We start from the raw sequence: 17982 nt of genomic DNA on the forward strand, positions 1-17982 counted from the left end.
CCTATGGTTTGGAAATGTGATACGTAACAATTTGGATCAGTAACTTGAGATTTTGGAAATTCATGAATGAGTGAATGGTTATCTAAAATCTTACTACTTAAAACCATCATACATAACTCTCTGCATGCCACAACACATGCCCAAGGCCAACTTAAAAGAAACAATGCTTTCATAAATGGCATTAACAATGCCATGATGCACACATAATATGGGCTAGACAATGGAGTTTTGTAAAGCAACACCCACTTGCCCCAAGACAGTAACAAACATTAACATACTTACACATTAATTTTATTAGAAGTCAGTATGATCAGCTGCCAACATTATGAACTTCAGTTGTTCAAGTCACATGTTTTCAATGTGAAGGGCTAATATACCTTCCTGTGCAATGATAGAGACTACCCAGACATTCAGGGTATCTCCAATTGCAATGTGCTCTGGTCAAAAGATAACAAAGGACTTGCACACTCAAGAATGAGCTGGCATATTGGGGTTTTTTTTTTTTTTTTGGCTGTTTATTCTTTTTTACATAAAAGTTTACCAAGAATAGGACAGTGGCTCAGAAACCACTTTTCTAAATATACTCTTATACAAAATAATTTCAAGATATAATTATACTAGGTTCTTGTACAGTACTCTATTTTAACAAGAATAAAAGTATTAAGTACGTGAAAACTGCAACACCACAAGGATTGAGCCATTTTACTAGTGTAATTAACATTAGAACAATCTTGCAACAGGCAAGCAAAATATTGAGAAAGCAGAGTCACGGCTGCACACCTAAGTGGCTTCAGCCGTGCTTTGCACACTGAGAGACAAAACGAGTATCCTATGTAGATGGTCAGTAGCAGAAGGGCACTTGGATTGCTCCTAATGGAAACAACATGAAGGGAACTGACACTTTAGACAGGCGACGGCCTTATGTGCATGCTGAAGATCAGATTGTGTCTCTCAAGTCCACACACGGCTCACTGTGCAATCTGCTGACGAGTAAACAAATAGTGCAGAGTTGATTCATTCAGTGCAGTCTGGGCCCTTGGCCTACCCAAAATCAATTCTTGGTCGATACTGCAATACCATGGGGTATGACTACAAAAGAGAAAAGGATGAGTAAGACCATATTTACATAAAACAGTGGTTTATACAGAAAAGCTTTGAACAATTGGGGATTATAATCTATATTTCCTGATAACTGTGATTACAAAAGTTAAAATTTAAGTTGTCATTTAAGATTCTAGTTACTATCAGCACCTCTCCCTCTCCTCCTGTCCCTATAGGCTTGTGGAGGACCATAAGTTGCATCCCACCAGCAACTCTGTGGGCTGAGCATTTCAGCCCTGGATTCTCCAGGGTTGCTGCTGGTGAAAACACACCAAACCATACAAGAGTAAGAGACCCTATTCTGCAAATGGGTGAAACCGGAATTTCGACAATACTGTTCATACATCTGATACCTCTTCCTTTTTTTTTTTTTTTTTTTTTTTTTTTTAGTTTTTTGAGACAGGGTTTCTCTGTATTGCTTTGGAGCCTGTCCAGGCTGGCCTCAAACTCACAGGGATCCTCCTGCCTCTGCCTCTGCCTCCTGGGTGCTGGGACTAAAGGTGTGCACCACCAATGCCTGGTTCTTATTTAAATTAAAAACAATCTTACTTTACACACCAATATTAGTTCCCTCTCCTTCCCCTCCTCCCATTCCTCCCACCAACTCCCCATCCCACCCCCCATCCACTCCAGGGAAGGTGAGGCCTCCCATGGGGGATCATCAAAGTCTGTCACAGCATTTGGGGCAGGAACAGGCCCTCCTCCATGTATCTAGGCTGAGAGAGTATCCCTCCATAGGGAATGGGCTCCCAAAGCACATTCATACACTAGGGATAAATACTGATTCCACGGCCAGAGGCCCCATAGACTACTCAGGCCCCCCAACTGACACCCACATTCAGGGAGCCTGGTTCAGTCTTATGCAGGTTCCCCAATTGTCAAGTCTGAGGTCTGTGAGCTCCTACTTCCTCAGGTCAGCTGTTTTTGTGGGTTTCCCTAGAATGGTTTTGGCCCCTTTGTTCATCACTCCTCCCTCTCCACAACTGGATTCCAAGAGTTCAGCTCAGTGCTGTGGGTCTCTACTTATGTTTCCATCAGCTACTGGATGAAGGCTCTATGATGGCATTTAAGGTAGTCATCAATCTCATTATAGAGGAAGGACATTAAAGGTAGCCTCTCTACTATTGCATAGATTCTTGGTTGGGGTCATTCTTGTAGATTCCTAGAAATTTCCCTAGTGCCAGGTTTCTCATTAAGCCCTAACAGCTCTAATAAGGTATTTCCTTTCTGGCTCTTCTCTGTCCTTCCCCCTCTCATGCAAATGCATGGAACTAGAAGAAACCATCTCGAGCGAGGTAACCCAGACACAAAAAGAAAAACATGGTATGTACTCACTCATAAGTGGATATTAGACATAGAGCAAAGGATAACCAGCCTACAAGCCATGATCCCAGAGAAGCCAGGAAACAAGGTGAACCCTAAGAGAGACATACATGGACCCCCAAGAAGGGAAAAGGGACAGGATCTCCTGAGTACATTGGGAGCATGGGGGGGGGGGATTGAGGGAGGTAGGAGAAAGAGGAGGGGAGAAAGCGGGGGGGGGGGACATCAGGGATCAGGAAGGTATAGTTGGGGGAAAAACCGAGAAGGAGAGTAAGGAAAGAGACCATTTTAAAATGGTCCTGTTACAAGTAACATGTTCCTAACTGATAAAAGTAATGGTGACAGTCTCCTTTCAATATGATTTAGAGTTCACAGCTATAGCATAAGTAAAAACTTTCACTGTCCTTGGTGCCATTGTATGTAGCAAGTATCTGGCTGCCAGGTACCTAGCACACAGTCCTAGAGAGGAGGGAGCCTCCTGCAGAGGGAGGCAGGGGCCATCTGCTTCACTGTCACTATCACAGAGAACCGCATCATCAGAAGCAGTCTATAGAAGCCATGCTTTTCCTGCTGTAAGAGCTACAGATTCCCACTTTTTAAATGAGATTCAATGAGTTAACTTCCAGAGAATTAAGAAAAGGCTGAGATGGCCACCAACCAATGTTCTGCTATCTCAGGGTAGGTGGGTACAAAGCCTTCAGTACAGAGAATACTGTATTCCTTAATATAGAAAAGAGGCAGACACAGATTCTACAATTCCGAGATGCCCTGTCAGCACTTACATGCATGTCACACACCGAGAGACTCGAGGCTGCTACCTCGACAGGACAGGACAGGAGAATTGGGGGGGGGGGGAAGCCATGGGCCCTGTTCTCAGCTGAAGGATAAAGCAGGCACTACTTCTAATTAATAGGGTAATATAAAAGTCTCTGACTTGCAAGGTTCCAAAGGTCTTAGCCTTATTCTGCTTTTTAATTTTGTTTAGTTGTCCTCTCTTAAGTTTTACTCTGGTCTTACAGAAACAGCTTACAACTAGGTTGAGCACAAAGTTCTCTATTTCTGAAGCCCAGTCAGATTTTTGAGGCCACTGAGACAGCCAGCCACCTTATCTGATTTTACTAAGCCTGGTCCTATTTCTCTTCAACTCCTGTATTATAGTCTTTTGAACTTTCCTTTCTATTCCTCATTAAAGAATTTGCATATTTTTGCAATTAAATTACCCATTTTAGAATACATTCATTATACATAAAAGTCCAGCAATGATTCTACTGAGCGTGAAAAACAGATAAGTAGAAAGGTTTGGTGTCAGTGGCTCAGATTTTCTGTTTGGGCTAAGATTCTTTTTCTTTTTAGCTTCCCCCCTCCCAAAAAAAAACTTGTGTTTGTTCTGAGGATACATGAAGTTTAATAATTTTACTGAAATGTGCAAATTCTTGACATATTCTTTCCCTTCTTAATTAGGTAATTTAATAAACACAAAATACAATTTTACCATATTTCCTGACTTCCAAAAAGTTAATTACACGTAGTATATTTTATTTGTCAATTATATTTCCTTTCATGGCAAGTTAAGCTTTTTCTTACAGATATATTGTAGTTATGTTTAACAACATTAAACCACTTCTGATCAGATACTGCAAAAATTATGAGATTTCTGCCTTGTGCTTTTCAATATTAATAGTTAAGTCACAATTTGTCCCTTTTAATTTTCAAAGGTACAGTATGAAAGGTCGTATCTGTTATAAAATCATTTGCCCAACTGTATTTTTTTTCCTTCACCATTATATTACCATTTTTCATAGTCACTGTTTTGCTCCATCAGGACTGTGTATAACCTGAAGTTTGGGTTGAGTGCCTTGCTGTGGTCTTAGGGCAATCAGTGAAAAAGTGCCACATCTGCAGCTAACCTGCATCTCTGCATGTACCATTTCCAACCACAGCCTCTGTACTTTACTGTCTGCTCCTTGAGATCCTGAATGGTGAGACATGCCTATTTCTCAAAGGCCACTATGTGTGTTCCGTTGGCTTTAAGTGTTCTTCATTATATTTACATGTGCCTCACAATCCAAACCTACCACATCAAAGAATTTCTGATGTATTTTGAAATATATTCCTGTGTGTGTGGGGGGGGGGTACATGCTCATACAGTTGTACATGGGGCCCCCTCTCTTCCTCCCTCCCTCCCTCTCTATGTACAGTTGTAGAAGCTAAAAGTAATCATGGGTATGGCTCCTCCAGAACTATCCACCTTATTTTCTGAGACAGGGACTCCCATTGACCTGGAGATAGCCAATTAGGTAAGGCTTGCTGGCCAGTGAGCCACAGCAATTCACCTGTCTCTGCCTCCACAGCACTGGGATTAAATGTACACCTGCCCAGTTTTATATGGGTTCTGGGGTTGAATGCAGGTCCTCACACCTGCAAAACAAGCACGTTACCAACAAAGACATCTACTTAGGCCTCTAAGCTATATTTATTTACAGTTTTTATTGGACACTAAATTGTCCTTGTTTTGTCTATCTGTTCTGAGAGTAAATCTGTGTTTGATGTTTACTCCTATTGTCCCAGGCCTGGAAGCATATCTCATGCATACTTAAAATGCTCCACAGCTATTTGTTAAGGAGCCTTTCTGTCTCAGCCCTTGGAACCATTGCACTGGGTGACTCCTGTACGAGAACTTATTCTGGAGCAGCTCTCTCCTCACCCATGTGCTTTATAATGCACTGTTCACTACTTATCTGAAATTGTGACTGACCAGAAATACTTATTTCCTGATTTACATTAGTTTTACTAACTTTATTCGGTTAAATAAAATCTTGTAAAGTATGCAGAGTTACATTTAACTTCCTGCAGAATCTGACATCTAAGATGCTATTTAAAGTCTTTGTGTGTGAAACAGATTTCTGGATAAGCATGAGTAGGTCTTTGTTTTAAGAAAATATATAAGGATTGAAAATTTTATGATCATCTGTCCTTATATTTAGCTTATTTTTAACAGCTTTATTTAAAAAAAAACTAAGATGCATACAATGAGACAAAGAGGAGACAGAAAATGTGAAGTATTAATTGATGCTCCCTTTAGGAAATGATTTTGGGAAAATTTAAATTTGCAATTTAATCTTTTTACAAGATTGTTATCCACAATGAAGTGTTGGAGAAAAAAAAGGGGAGAGTTTATAAGTGTAGATTTGTCTCATTCCAATGTTCTTCAAGACTTAGCATCAGAGTTAAAATGGAACTTCATCTCTCAGGAAACAGACATCAATATGAAGATTAAAAAGTGGCAGTCTATGAATCATGCGTTATAGCTACAGACAAGGTTATCACTATGATTTATCATCCAACTATCTAGATTTCACTACATCAACTGAACTGCTCTGCTAGCTCAGCCCTCTCCCTCTTCTGCAAAATGAGAGGATGGCTTCCTTCCCGAGTGGCTTTCTGCTTGCCTATCTGCAAGTTTGGTTACTCCATTTCTAAAGAACTAGGACTTAACAGTATGTATCAAAAAGCTCATATTAGAGATTCCCACACCAGAGGACTAACAAAAGCCTGTGGGAAACTCTAACATACTCTACTCATTAAAACTTTTGATTAGTAATTTTACATGTGTTCTATGAGACACAAATGTAAACTAATTTGTCTCAACCTTGGAGCTGCAACCCTGAAGTTTGGGGTAGGGTAATGGGTTATTTTAAAGCAATACTATGACTCACCCATGAGATTAAGACTGAACATGTTATCTCTGCACTTACTAATATAGTATTTGTGTCTTACTATACTGCACAGACCCTTCTGTTTTCCATTTGAAATATTTATTTTTAAACATATGTATCGTATGTATGTGTGTGGGCATGTGCATACTAGTGAAGGTGTCTATGGGACCTAGAGGTCTCCGATGCCCTGAACCTGGAGTTATAGGTAGTTATGAGCACCTGATCTACATAGGTTCTGGGGGCCACCTGGTCTGTGTGGGTTCTGGGAGTTGGTTCCTGTTTTGAGCTGCTGAGCCCTCCCCAGTCCATTTTCCAAATCTCTAAAATATGTTTTTCTTACACGTGTTTTCCTTAGACACAAGTTTAAGCCCCTTGTGTGTTATGAAGTGATCTCATTCATTCCTCTGTGGTAGCCCAGAGCAGCAGTTAGGGCTGGGCCCCGCAGCAGCCAGGTCACAATTAGAGTTAGCCCTAGCTCCTATTTAGTCACTCAATTTGATATTTCATCTCAATACAGGACAGATTAAGAGATTTTTCAAAGGCTGAGGTAAATATTATTAAAAATTCTCAATTCATAAATAATAGTTATCACATATAATTTCATTTTAAGTTTAGTAAAATGGTTAACTCGGGGGAACTAAAATAACTGGAAACCTGTTATTTAAGTTTGAAAGGACTTTAAAAATTGGTTCTATAAAGTGGCATGCCTGAGAACTTGAGATTGGGATGGGGTGGTAAGCACAGGGCACTGTGATGGTCATATGTACCATTATGAGTGCCTCTTACCTGATACAAAGTGCCATCCTGAGAGCAGACTTGCGAGGCTGAGCAGTTCAGACAGCGAAACTGCGGAGGAGATGAACTCATCAGATAAGAGGCATCCACAACGGGACACATTTAAAACGTGCTATTTAAAGTAGTTTAATGTCAAACACAAGTACCAACATGAGAAATTTAAATAAAGACTGAGAAATGGTGTGGGTTTTTTGTTTTATTTATTTATTTACTTTTTTGGGTTTTCAGACAGGGTTTCTCTGCATTGTTTTGGAGATTATCCTGAAACTCACTCTGTAGACTGGGCTGGCCTCGAACTCAGAGATCCGCTTGCCTCCAGAGTGCTGGGATAAAAGGTGTGTGTGTGCCACCAATGCCCAGCTAGGTGTGGGTATTTTGGAAGGGAAATATTTAATAACTGGTGATTGGCAAATTTTAGTGTTAAGTAATTTTAGCATTTATCTATGAAGGTTTATGTCAGTTTGTTTGTTTTTAATATTCTAAACCTACCAAGATGGTATCCTACCCCTTTCATTGTCAAATGTTAGTTTCTGGGGAACCCTCATCTCCTAGTAGAGTGGGTACCATCTTCCTTCCACCTGTGCCTGAGATTAATCTCTCCTATGCCTTCTCTACAGCTACTCTGAGAGCAACATTATTTAAGATCACAACTCTTGAGGGGACATGGAACTGATCTTGGAGAGACTGGTCCATTACCCTTTTCCTTTCATATCGCTCAGGTTAGATTTTTAACCCCCATGCCTGCTTTAATAGCATTGATGAGTTCCTGGAGTCTGATCCTCATGTTTGAAGTCTTAATAGTTATGCAACTTATACTTTTCAGTTATGCACATTTTTAACACTGTATATTCTTCCAAGTTGAAAAGAATGAAATCTATAAATAGCTGAAAAATTAAACATAGAAATGTAAGTTTAATCAGGAAAAATTTAACTTCCCAAAGTAGACCTTTAAAGGCTATACTTTAGAAGATTTTAAACTCCACCAAGTTCTCTCTGGAAGTTGGTCCTTTATTATGCATAGTGATCACAATCTACAGACAGCCTGCACTTCTGCCCTTCACTGACTTGGATGGGTCCACAAGCTCTAACCTACTGCATATTGTCTGACTGTGAAAGTTGCAAAAATCATTCAGTAAGAATACAGAATTAAGATAGAAGTGATTTCATTATTTTTTCCCGTTAATCTTTTTGGTATCAGTTACATATTTTTTCCCCCTGAAACTGCCACAGATTATAAACCAAGCAATGAGAGACAGGCATTGTCTGAGGCTGCAGAAAAGGTGGAAACTGCAAGGAGCATCTTGGAAAAGGCAGCTAGATTGAGGGAATGCAACCTACCCACAAGACAGTGAACAGGAAGAACATGGGTCTGATGGGGGATGTCCTTTAGAATGCTGTGAATATGTTTCTCTTATTGGTTGATGAATAAAGCTGTTTTGGTCAATGGACAGGCAGGAAGTATAGGCGGGGCTACCAGACTAGGAGAATTCTGGGAAGAGGAGTTACAAGAGTGAGTTGCCAGAGAGATGCCATGTAGTTACCGGGAAGATAGGACTCCCAGCCATTCTCTGGTAAGCCATGACCACGTGGAGATACACAGATTAATAGAAATGGGTTAACAATAGAGATAGCTAGCCAATAAGAAGCCCGAGTCATAGGCCAAACAGTTTATAGTTAATATAAACCTGTGTGTTTATTTGGGATGGAACAGCTGCGGAACCAGGTGGGACAGAAACTCTGTCAACACAGTCTGTGATGGAAGCTGGGGGTGAACAGACAGATGCTGATAACAGCTCTCATGGAGTGGAGGAAGGGTGGATGAGGATCATAACACAGTTTAACAGAGACATTGTTTTCTACATTATTAGATTAGGCATTCTGTTAAATACTTTAGTACACAATATTAATTCTTGCTCAATTTTCCTTACACAATACTAGTATTGTCACAATTTTAAGGATCCCAAAATCTGAAGAAAAATTGGGATAAGAATACAACACAAATATATAGCAAAATGTGTTCAGAACACACAAGCAGTTCCTAAAAGTCAACAAGATGACAAACTCGTGATTAAAAGGGCAATGAACATGAATACTCACAAAGATGTTATATTACTAATATGAATATCAAGAAGTCAGAAAATGGGCCCTCTTGAATATTACGGGAATGACTGCAACTTGTGAAACTTAGTCCATCGTAAACCTAGCAATCTAGGCAATGGATATACTTGTTCATTTGCAAAAATACATGCCTTGGACTATATACAGCACTGCTTGTAAAGTTAAAATGAAAATAAAACCCCAATGACCACCAAAATAGTTAATTAAATTATGCTAGTCACACAAATAGAAATGTACCAATACATTAAAAAATAACTTGAAAATGTAATCATTTTCATTAAGACATATGGAGAATAAAGTTGCTAGCAATATATATGATTCCATTTATGTCTCAGAAAACTGATAACCACTGGCACTGGCATTATGAAGAGAAATACTAGGTAGATGGTAAGATCAGATGGCTACATACATAATCCCTGACTGAAACATTAATCTCTAATTACACACCCTCAATTTATAGAAGCCACAGAAGAAAAGAAACCTGGTCACAAATCATGTCTCCCAAACCTTGTTCTAAAGATCAGAGATGTTCATACATTGAGTAGAGCTTTCTAGAAATGAGTCTCAGGCCTGCCCCAAGCCTATTGAGTAGAGCTTTATTTTGTCATGACCATTTGTATTTGCACTAAGTATCTTTATCCTACTAGTCAACAACAGATCAACTCCAACATTAAGCATAACAACTGTCAAGCAAAAATACTGTCATGAATTATTAAATTTATAGCAGCTGTTTGACCACATTTGTTTTACTCTACAGGGAAAAGATATTTAAAAATAACACATCATAATGGTGACAAGGTTAGAAGGGGTCATCTTTTCTACAAGGTACTAAGCTTGAAGAAGACCCTAAGCTGGGAAATAGCAAAGACAGAATTCCATTTACCGCAGTACGATAACTGCAGAATTAGAATATGTTTCTGATAGTGCAGATTTCCTCTCTGCAGTGTGCACCTCACCTGGCATCTCAAATGCTTCAGGCTTAAGGATCACATGGAAGCCATGCACTTGCAACCCTTAAAGCCCACAAACAAGGCAGCTTTTATTTACGCAATACAATTGTACTAAAAAGGTGATCCCTCAAGAGTTTGATGAGTTCTTCAAGGACACACAACTATCAAGTGACTGACACTAGAATGTAAGTTTTCCTCCCTGGTCATTTTTTGCCAGCGACTAGGGTATTGAGCCTTACAGAGAAGATTTTTATCCACATGAAAGCTAGATAGGAAAACAACACAAATCCTTATTTAAGAAATTAGTATTTCAGTATTCTTGTTATCACTCATTTTCTTCTGAAAAAAGTAAACAAACATCTTAATCACTATATAGCACAAGGAGTTTTTGAGGGACTCTAACATCTCAAAAGATGTCACTTAAATGTGATGTCAGCATACCTGTGAACTACTGAAACACAGCAACCACCATTACTTGTAGATACTACATTATCTATATTGTGTGAGGTAACAACTAAACTTTCTGCTGTATTTCATAATTAACATTTTCATAAGGAAATGCCGTAGAGACATTATAACGCATGGCATACTATACTACAGTCTGTATCAGACTCTCGATGTCTCATGGAGAAGCTTGGGTGTTAACTTTTGCAGCTTTCTAGTCAATCTTAGGTACATTATGTATTCAGAGCATCAGGGGAATCTGGTAGCATTACAATAGTGCTCCTTATTCCCAGATGGCTTGTAATAAAGTACACAGAGTGAGTGCCTCGCACTTCCCTAACATTCCTGGCTCAGGTGCACTCAAAGAGTTAACCTAAGCAAAAATACTTACAACACAAAAACCCATTTTTGGGGGAAGGAGCTGATCTTAGGTTTCTCTTGTGAACAATTTCTCCCTCATCACTAGGGCCCAGGGCACAATCATCTATTTCTGGTATGAGAAACCTGCACCAATTCACTTATCCGTAGGCCTGACTTTACACTTGTAGTGATTATCTAATCTTACCCATCTGTTCTCTCCATCACAGCCCCAACAATTCCCCTTTCTGACTGTTAGTGATCTCAGGCTAGAATGGAGTCTCTGACCCCACTTCACACACTCACATTTCTAGGGGACGGTAAGATTTAAAAAGCACACACCGCCTCTGCTATCAGGCTAGCAAAATCCTGGATATATTTATTACTGGACTTAAAAACTCACCTTCAAAATATTTAACAGAGACATTATCTTGTACTTGGCCAAATTTTAAGGTGCTGGAGAATAAAGAGGAACCAGCTTCTTCTCATTCCCAAACTAATTTCTTAAAGCTGCTAAATAATATTGTTAAATTTGAATTATATAACTAAATATATTCATAGGTAAATATAAAAGCAATTTACATTTTCTCCTCTTAGTCGCCATCTTGTCATATAGATGAATTCCATAGTATGATCCTTCCCCATAATTTCACCATTGCACAGCACATCCAACTTTAAAAAGAATAATTAAAATATATCAGTCCAAAGAAAATTTGAATTTATAAATTTTTATACATTTTCAAATTGTAAAAGATCCAACTAGTTATACCAACATAAAAGTATTAGTTTCAAAAAAACACTGAAATTTCAATCTCACAGAATGTCAATAGTTCAGATGTAACACGAAACAGCATTTATCTTGTGCTATAAAACCATATCTCAAGTTGATACACAGTTTACAAATGCAATACCAACCATCTTGATTCATGTTTCTGCAATCCTCCGCGTTTTATTCTTTAAACCTGGGACTACTCTTACAGAATGAAAAAATGCAACAAGTGTATTAAGAGTGTGGGAAGTGCGTAGAAGGGTAGCAAACTCATTCTAAATCCACCGCTCTGCATCCTCTGGAGTCCAGGATGGAAAGCAGTTTTACCTCTCCTTAGTCTAGGGTCAGAGATGGGGCATCACAATGGTGGCACACACCCGTGCTCAGGGCTGTCTGGCTCTGGTGTACTTGTGGGTCCTCTTCTCACCTTGTATGAAATGTCACAGCGAACAAGTCTATAGGCTATAGGAAAACACCCCTAAAAGCTTAGGAAGGCCACAAGAACTTTGTGTGCGGTTCACTAATTCAACAAAGAATATGTAATGAGTGTTTATCAAAGATCCCTATTAATGAGATATCTGTCCTCTAGTTTCTAGTGAAAGAAACAGGTTAAGATTTTATTTCAGATGTGGAGGGGGGAAATGAGTTTTAAATAATAGTCTATCTATCTATACAAAGACTGCAATTTTGAGCTTGAAGCCTAACACAAAATATAGTCCAGATTATATTAGATATATGAACTAAAAATTGGTATTTTAATGATCTATGGTGATATATAACCTTTGAAAATTTTCACTTATGAACTCTTAAGAGAACGAAGTAGAACCTCTTTATCTTGCCTGTAAAACAAAGCCCTAAGCAAAGATATAAAGGTGCAATTACTAATCAGGCAGGCTGCACCCACAGTCACTAGCAACTTGAAGTACCCTGTCCCAATTATCAATGCTGCCATAGAAGTTTTAGACATTTCATTAAATCAAAGCCCTATATGCTGGGAAGCAAAATAACAGGAGACCAATCTATATCTTAAAGAAAGCAAAGGACAAGTTCTTTGATTGGGATACATAAGAAATTGTTAAAAATGAAAATCATAGTACATGGCAGAAGACAGAGAACAGTTCTCTTAACTCTAGTAACTTCCTGAAGATAATTAACTCAGCAAACCAGACTTTAAAAAAAGTACCTATACACAATATTTTGCATTAAGAAAACAAAGAAACAACACAGTAAAAAAATTCATTGTAAAGAAACAACACAGTAAAAAAAATTCATTGTATACTTGTCACTATAGATGTTATCTATAAATTGTTATCTTTTATGTTTATAACGATTTATTTTTATTTTATGTGCATTGGTGTTTTACCTGCATGAACATCTGTGTGAGCATGTCAAATCACATGGAGCTGGATACAGACAGTTGTAAGCTGCCATGTGGGTGCTGAGAATTGAACCTGGTTCCTCTAGAAGAGCAGCCAGCTGCTGAGTAATCTCTCTAACCCCCATATAGGGAATTTTTTAAAAGAACAGAATCAAACTAATAAAACTCAATGAACCACAAACAAAAGGAAGGCACAAAAGTAGTAGAGTGTACTGAAAAGGGTTCCAATCAGAGGAGGGGCAGATGGGAGAGGACAGTGGTAGGGAAGCAAGTCAGATTCACTATGTAAATGCATAAAGCTGTTAAACAGTAAAACAAAACAAAACAAAAATTAAAAAGGTGACACATCTTAAAGCATGTTGACATTATAAAAACCATTAAGCTAGATTTATTTGGGAGTATTTTATATAAGTTTCACAAATATCTTCTTTAGTTACAAATGCATTGATGTGATTTGCTTGGGACATATTGTTATAAAATATCACATAAATATTATATTGTATATGCTGTATATACAATGAAAATAACCAGTTTCTACAAAACATTTGAACATATCATTATTTCACTGCTTTTTCTAGAATTTTCCTACAGATCAGAATCATCAAAAACAATCACAATTAGATATTATTTTACTTACCTCATAAGAACTTGGAAGTTTTAGTTTTAAACTTAGAAACTTTTTAATAGTTCCTACAGTAACTCGTGTAGAACATCGAATGAATTTCTTCATGAGACCCTAAAGGAAACAAATGACAAATGAAACACTTTTTTTTTTTTTTTTGGACTAAAATCTTAGGCATTCTCGGGCATATACTTGTAATCCCAGCATTCAGAGGATAAGAGGGCTTCGAGTTTGACTTCCACCTGGGCTGCAAGTTTCATAAGACTACCCCAAACCAAACCGTAGCAACCAAAACCAAAGGCATGATTTTCACTATACACTTTGAGTATTTTCAAAATGGAAAACAAAAAACAAAAACTTTTAATTCTTTTAAGTAACATGTTCTTAAACATTGCCCATTTATATGATATTCTTCAACAATGCATTAGTGGGTGAATTAGCAAGATCCTATCAAGTAGACAATCTGTTTTTCTCTAACATTTTTAAATAAAGAAAATAGTTTAAGGAAAAGGCCACAAAATATCAACATTTTATTAGATGGTGTTACTTCAGAAAGCGGTAGGGACACTTGCTCAGCATAGTGCAGAACTGGAACTAACTGCAGAAAGCAACGCTTTCACATACGACTTGGGAGGAGCTCCGGACAGAGCAGAAGGCCCCAGCACCTGCCAGGTGTGCAGTGTGGGCTCGGCGCTGAGGAAGAGCATTCCCCAGGGAGCGGCTACTGCAGATCCCTACATATCACTAAGGCCTGCATGCTCCATGTGTTTCTTGTTTTACATGGAGACACGGGTTCTGACTCAGTCTTTGAGCTTGAGCAGAGCTCCTGTTCTCCAACTGCTCCTTACACACCACTGTTCAACCTCCTACAAGTCATTAATAATTCAGAGACGTCAAAATAGGTAAGGGAACATTTTTAAGATAAGGCAAGAGGATGTTTCTATAATTCATAATTCAATAAAGTCTGACACAAATCTAACACAATTCTAACCTGGAGAACGTGAAAGTTGACTTGGAAATACTTAGAAAATAAGCAATAAGCACTTTCTCTAGAAATACTTTATAATGAAACCAATTAACTTGCCCTGCTTCTTGGTTTTTTACGCCTGAGATTATCGTATGGATGGCTAGAAAGCACGGACACCATAAGAGGCAATGACTCACAGCGAAGTCAGGATGGCGCAGAGAAGCTGGGAGCCAGCTTCTTCGCACCATCTCCTACCAGACATATGGAGAATGGGAGCACTGTGCTACAGCCCAGGGCTCACAGGAGACTGCAGGGGATGGGGAGGAGGTCCATGTCTAACCCTACCTACCCTGCTCAGCTGTCTAGAAAGGAACATCTGCATATCTGAAGTAACACTACATGGAACAAGACTGTTTTGTTTCAAGAATATCATCTTCCTCCCCAAGGCACCAAAGCCCTTACTCTGCCCTGTTGTCTTTCTCCAGTCAGGAAGGGCAGAATTCAGAAATGCCCCTTCCTTCTAAGCTATTTTCCCTGAGGCCACAGTGTGAGTGCATCGTCTGAAGTGCCCGACTCAGCTACTTCAGAGACAGAAGGCTCAGCAGCCTTTAGAGGCTGACAAAATACAGACCTGATCTTCCTTTGCTTCGGAAGAGTTAAAAGACTAAACCCAAAATCTGCAGCGGTCCCTCATGTGGGTTCCAAGGGGACTGCAGCTGGATAAAAACAAAGTCAGCTTCTTGTTTAAGCCCAAATTCTTTAGTATTGCATTTCACATCTCTACCAAGCAGAGTAATTAACAAGTGTGACTTTAACTTCATAAACTGAAATATATCACCATAAAGTCATTATTTAAAATGAACAATTTAGTAGTTTTTATACTTGTTCAACCATTACAATATTTAATTCAAACTTTTCCTTGTCCTCCAAGGAAATCCTTTACATGTGCGCAGTAGCAGTTAACTTTCTATTCTGCTCCACCCTACCTGGCACCTGCTCATCTGTCCTGAGTGACAGGCCTTTCTTTTTAAACCACTTCTATCACTAATCACAGTGAGTAAATACTCATTTGCTTACTATGCTTCAATATATTCTTTGCTACAAGATGCTGATAACTGAAAATCTAAGTTAAAAATGATTTTTAATATCCTAATACAAAGTACCATCATTATTAATAATACAATAGTAAATAAATTCAACTGAAAGATCTATTGAGTTACAGAGATGAAACAAAACAAAATTATAAGCAGAAAACATGAACATGTACACAAAACAAAATACAGAGAAAAACCCTCAGTGACTAGTATGGACAAAATGACAGAAATCTATATAAGAGCTAAAGTAGTGAATATTTATAATGAGGATGAAAGCTGCTGCCAATTTAAAAAAAAATCAGGAAACAGTAAGACAGCAGTGAGTTTTAAGATCCTTTAGGAGGAAGTTGAACGATCAGATGTAGGGACACAGGATAAGAAATGAGGACCACATAGATAACAACTAAATCCTTGAAGGAGTGTATTCGTTCATAGGGATTTTATAACATAGCTTTACTTCAAAACCTACCATTGTATTAGTAAAACATATTAGCCATGCCACTGGAAGCTTAAAGAATTTCAAATAAAAGTACAAGAGTGAAGAATATAATTCAGGGCTGCAGAGACGGCTCAGCAGTAAGAACACCAGCGGTCTTCCAGAGGACCCAGGTTCAATTCCCAGCACCCACATGGCAGCTCCCAACCACCTGTAACTCCAGGGGACACTCACTGATAGCTTTTGATGGCCACAGGAATGCATGTGATACACAGACATACACAGAGGTAAAACATCTACAGATAAAAAATAAAACTAAATTTAAAAAAGAAAACATAAAGATAATAAAAAAGGGTGCAGACATTGCTTGAATGAAATAACCAGCCTTGAACTGACTGCTGCATTTTAAAAATTAGCCACTAGATGGTGGCATTTGCCCGGGAAGGTTGGGGGTGGGATGATAGGTGCATGGAAAGCAAGGTCTGGGTCATTCCCAGTGTGAGCCCGGGAGAGGTTGGCATTCAAGTGCATTATGTTAACAAAAAACCTTGAAAGAAATCATTCTGAGGAGTTGGAAAATTTGTCAAAAATTAACAGTGAAATCTGTCCACTCACCTTTACTACATTGTCCCCTGACTGCCCATTATTTCGTAAACAATCTAGACAGATAGCAATTTGTGGGTCACTTCTATGGTAGTCCTTATCATCTTGGTTTTCATCACCTTCTTCATCTGCTTTAGATTTGTCAGCCTTTGAAATGTCATCTGTAGAATTGAACAAAGCCCATGGAACCCAACACTGAAAGTCCGTCAATAACACAGTACTCATGAAAGCAGTAAGCACCCTGAAATATTTCCTAACGGTCTTAAGAAATGTTAATACTTTTTAAGGTCTTCTAACATACTCAGCAATGGAGTACTCATCAAAGGCCATTAGAAACTTTACACTGTAAGAATTCTAGGCATACTGGAAAAATCCAAATCAAAGATTCTGGATTAACTGTATTTGGTCATAAAATGGCGTTGGTGATTAGGCCACTTCAGAAGGCAAATAGGATACGAAATACTTCCAAGTTCAGTAACTGATGTGCTCAAATTAAAAACCAACTGTTAACTTTCAAATTATATTCTCTCTAAATTCTCCAAATTACAAATTATTTATAAAATCAGCTATAGAAAAAAAATGAGAATTAGATTTTTAAAAACATGCTTTGTAGCCATTTAACATGTTAAAATTGCACTAAGAAAATATGAGTACTATGAACGACATTAAGTTTATTTAAAATGTTACATGCATGCAACAGCATTTATTGATGTGTTTATGGAGTTTCAGACACACATTGTGCACTTAGTCTGAGGTACCAAAATGTCTGAAGAGGAAAAACCTTCCTTGGGCTCTTGTGCTGGTGTGGTGCTGTCTGGGAGGCTACGGAGCCTCTAGGAGGGAGTCTTGCTGGAGACGAGCGGCTCTGGAGGGTTACTGCTCAGCTTCACTTCCTAGTCTCTTCTTGGTGGCAATGGGTTAATGTGACTAGGAGCCTCCTGCTCTCGCTCCCACACCACACACTAACCCACCTTCCTTTCTTCTTGACAAGAGGCAACCAGGAGGGGATGGGGAGGCAAGTACTTTGTAACAGAAATGAGGAAGTAACAAATACCAGGAGTTACCATCTTCAGAGTTATGGTGTCAGGGTATAGGAAAGGGGAAAAATAATTTTAAAAAAGGCAAATATAGGATGGGGAAGTAAATGAAATATGTGACCATGTAAGATCCAGGAAAGTTTCAGATAACATGTTTCTACCTAAGCTAAATATGAAAAATCAACTAGCCAAGAATTACACCTATAAAGTCCCCCTACCAATTGAGAGGACAGTCTTTGTTAATATAGTAAAAGCCTCACACTGTACCTTAC

The 17982-nt window shown here is 38.6% G+C and overlaps 1 protein-coding gene across 3 annotated transcripts in view; it reads right to left on the reverse strand.

The window, feature by feature from the left end:
- Positions 1-275: 275 nt before the first annotated feature.
- The window catches only part of Pcgf5 (polycomb group ring finger 5), a 100918-nt gene continuing 83211 nt past the window's right edge, over positions 276-17982 (reverse strand). For 2 of the 3 annotated variants that reach the window (XM_051199606.1, XM_051199607.1), the window contains exons 6-10: positions 16686-16834; positions 13589-13687; positions 11387-11476; positions 6927-6986; positions 276-1089 (exon numbers count right to left, since the gene is read on the reverse strand). In XM_051199606.1, the coding sequence (XP_051055563.1) occupies positions 1042-1089; positions 6927-6986; positions 11387-11476; positions 13589-13687; positions 16686-16834 (446 nt within the window). In that variant the 3' untranslated portion in view covers positions 276-1041. The remainder of the gene's footprint in view (positions 1090-6926; positions 6987-11386; positions 11477-13588; positions 13688-16685; positions 16835-17982) is intronic. The other variant, XM_051199608.1, reaches the window with a different exon arrangement.

Source organism: Phodopus roborovskii, unplaced genomic scaffold, assembly GCF_943737965.1.
Source record: "Phodopus roborovskii unplaced genomic scaffold, PHOROB, whole genome shotgun sequence".
Taxonomy (NCBI): domain Eukaryota; kingdom Metazoa; phylum Chordata; class Mammalia; order Rodentia; family Cricetidae; genus Phodopus; species Phodopus roborovskii.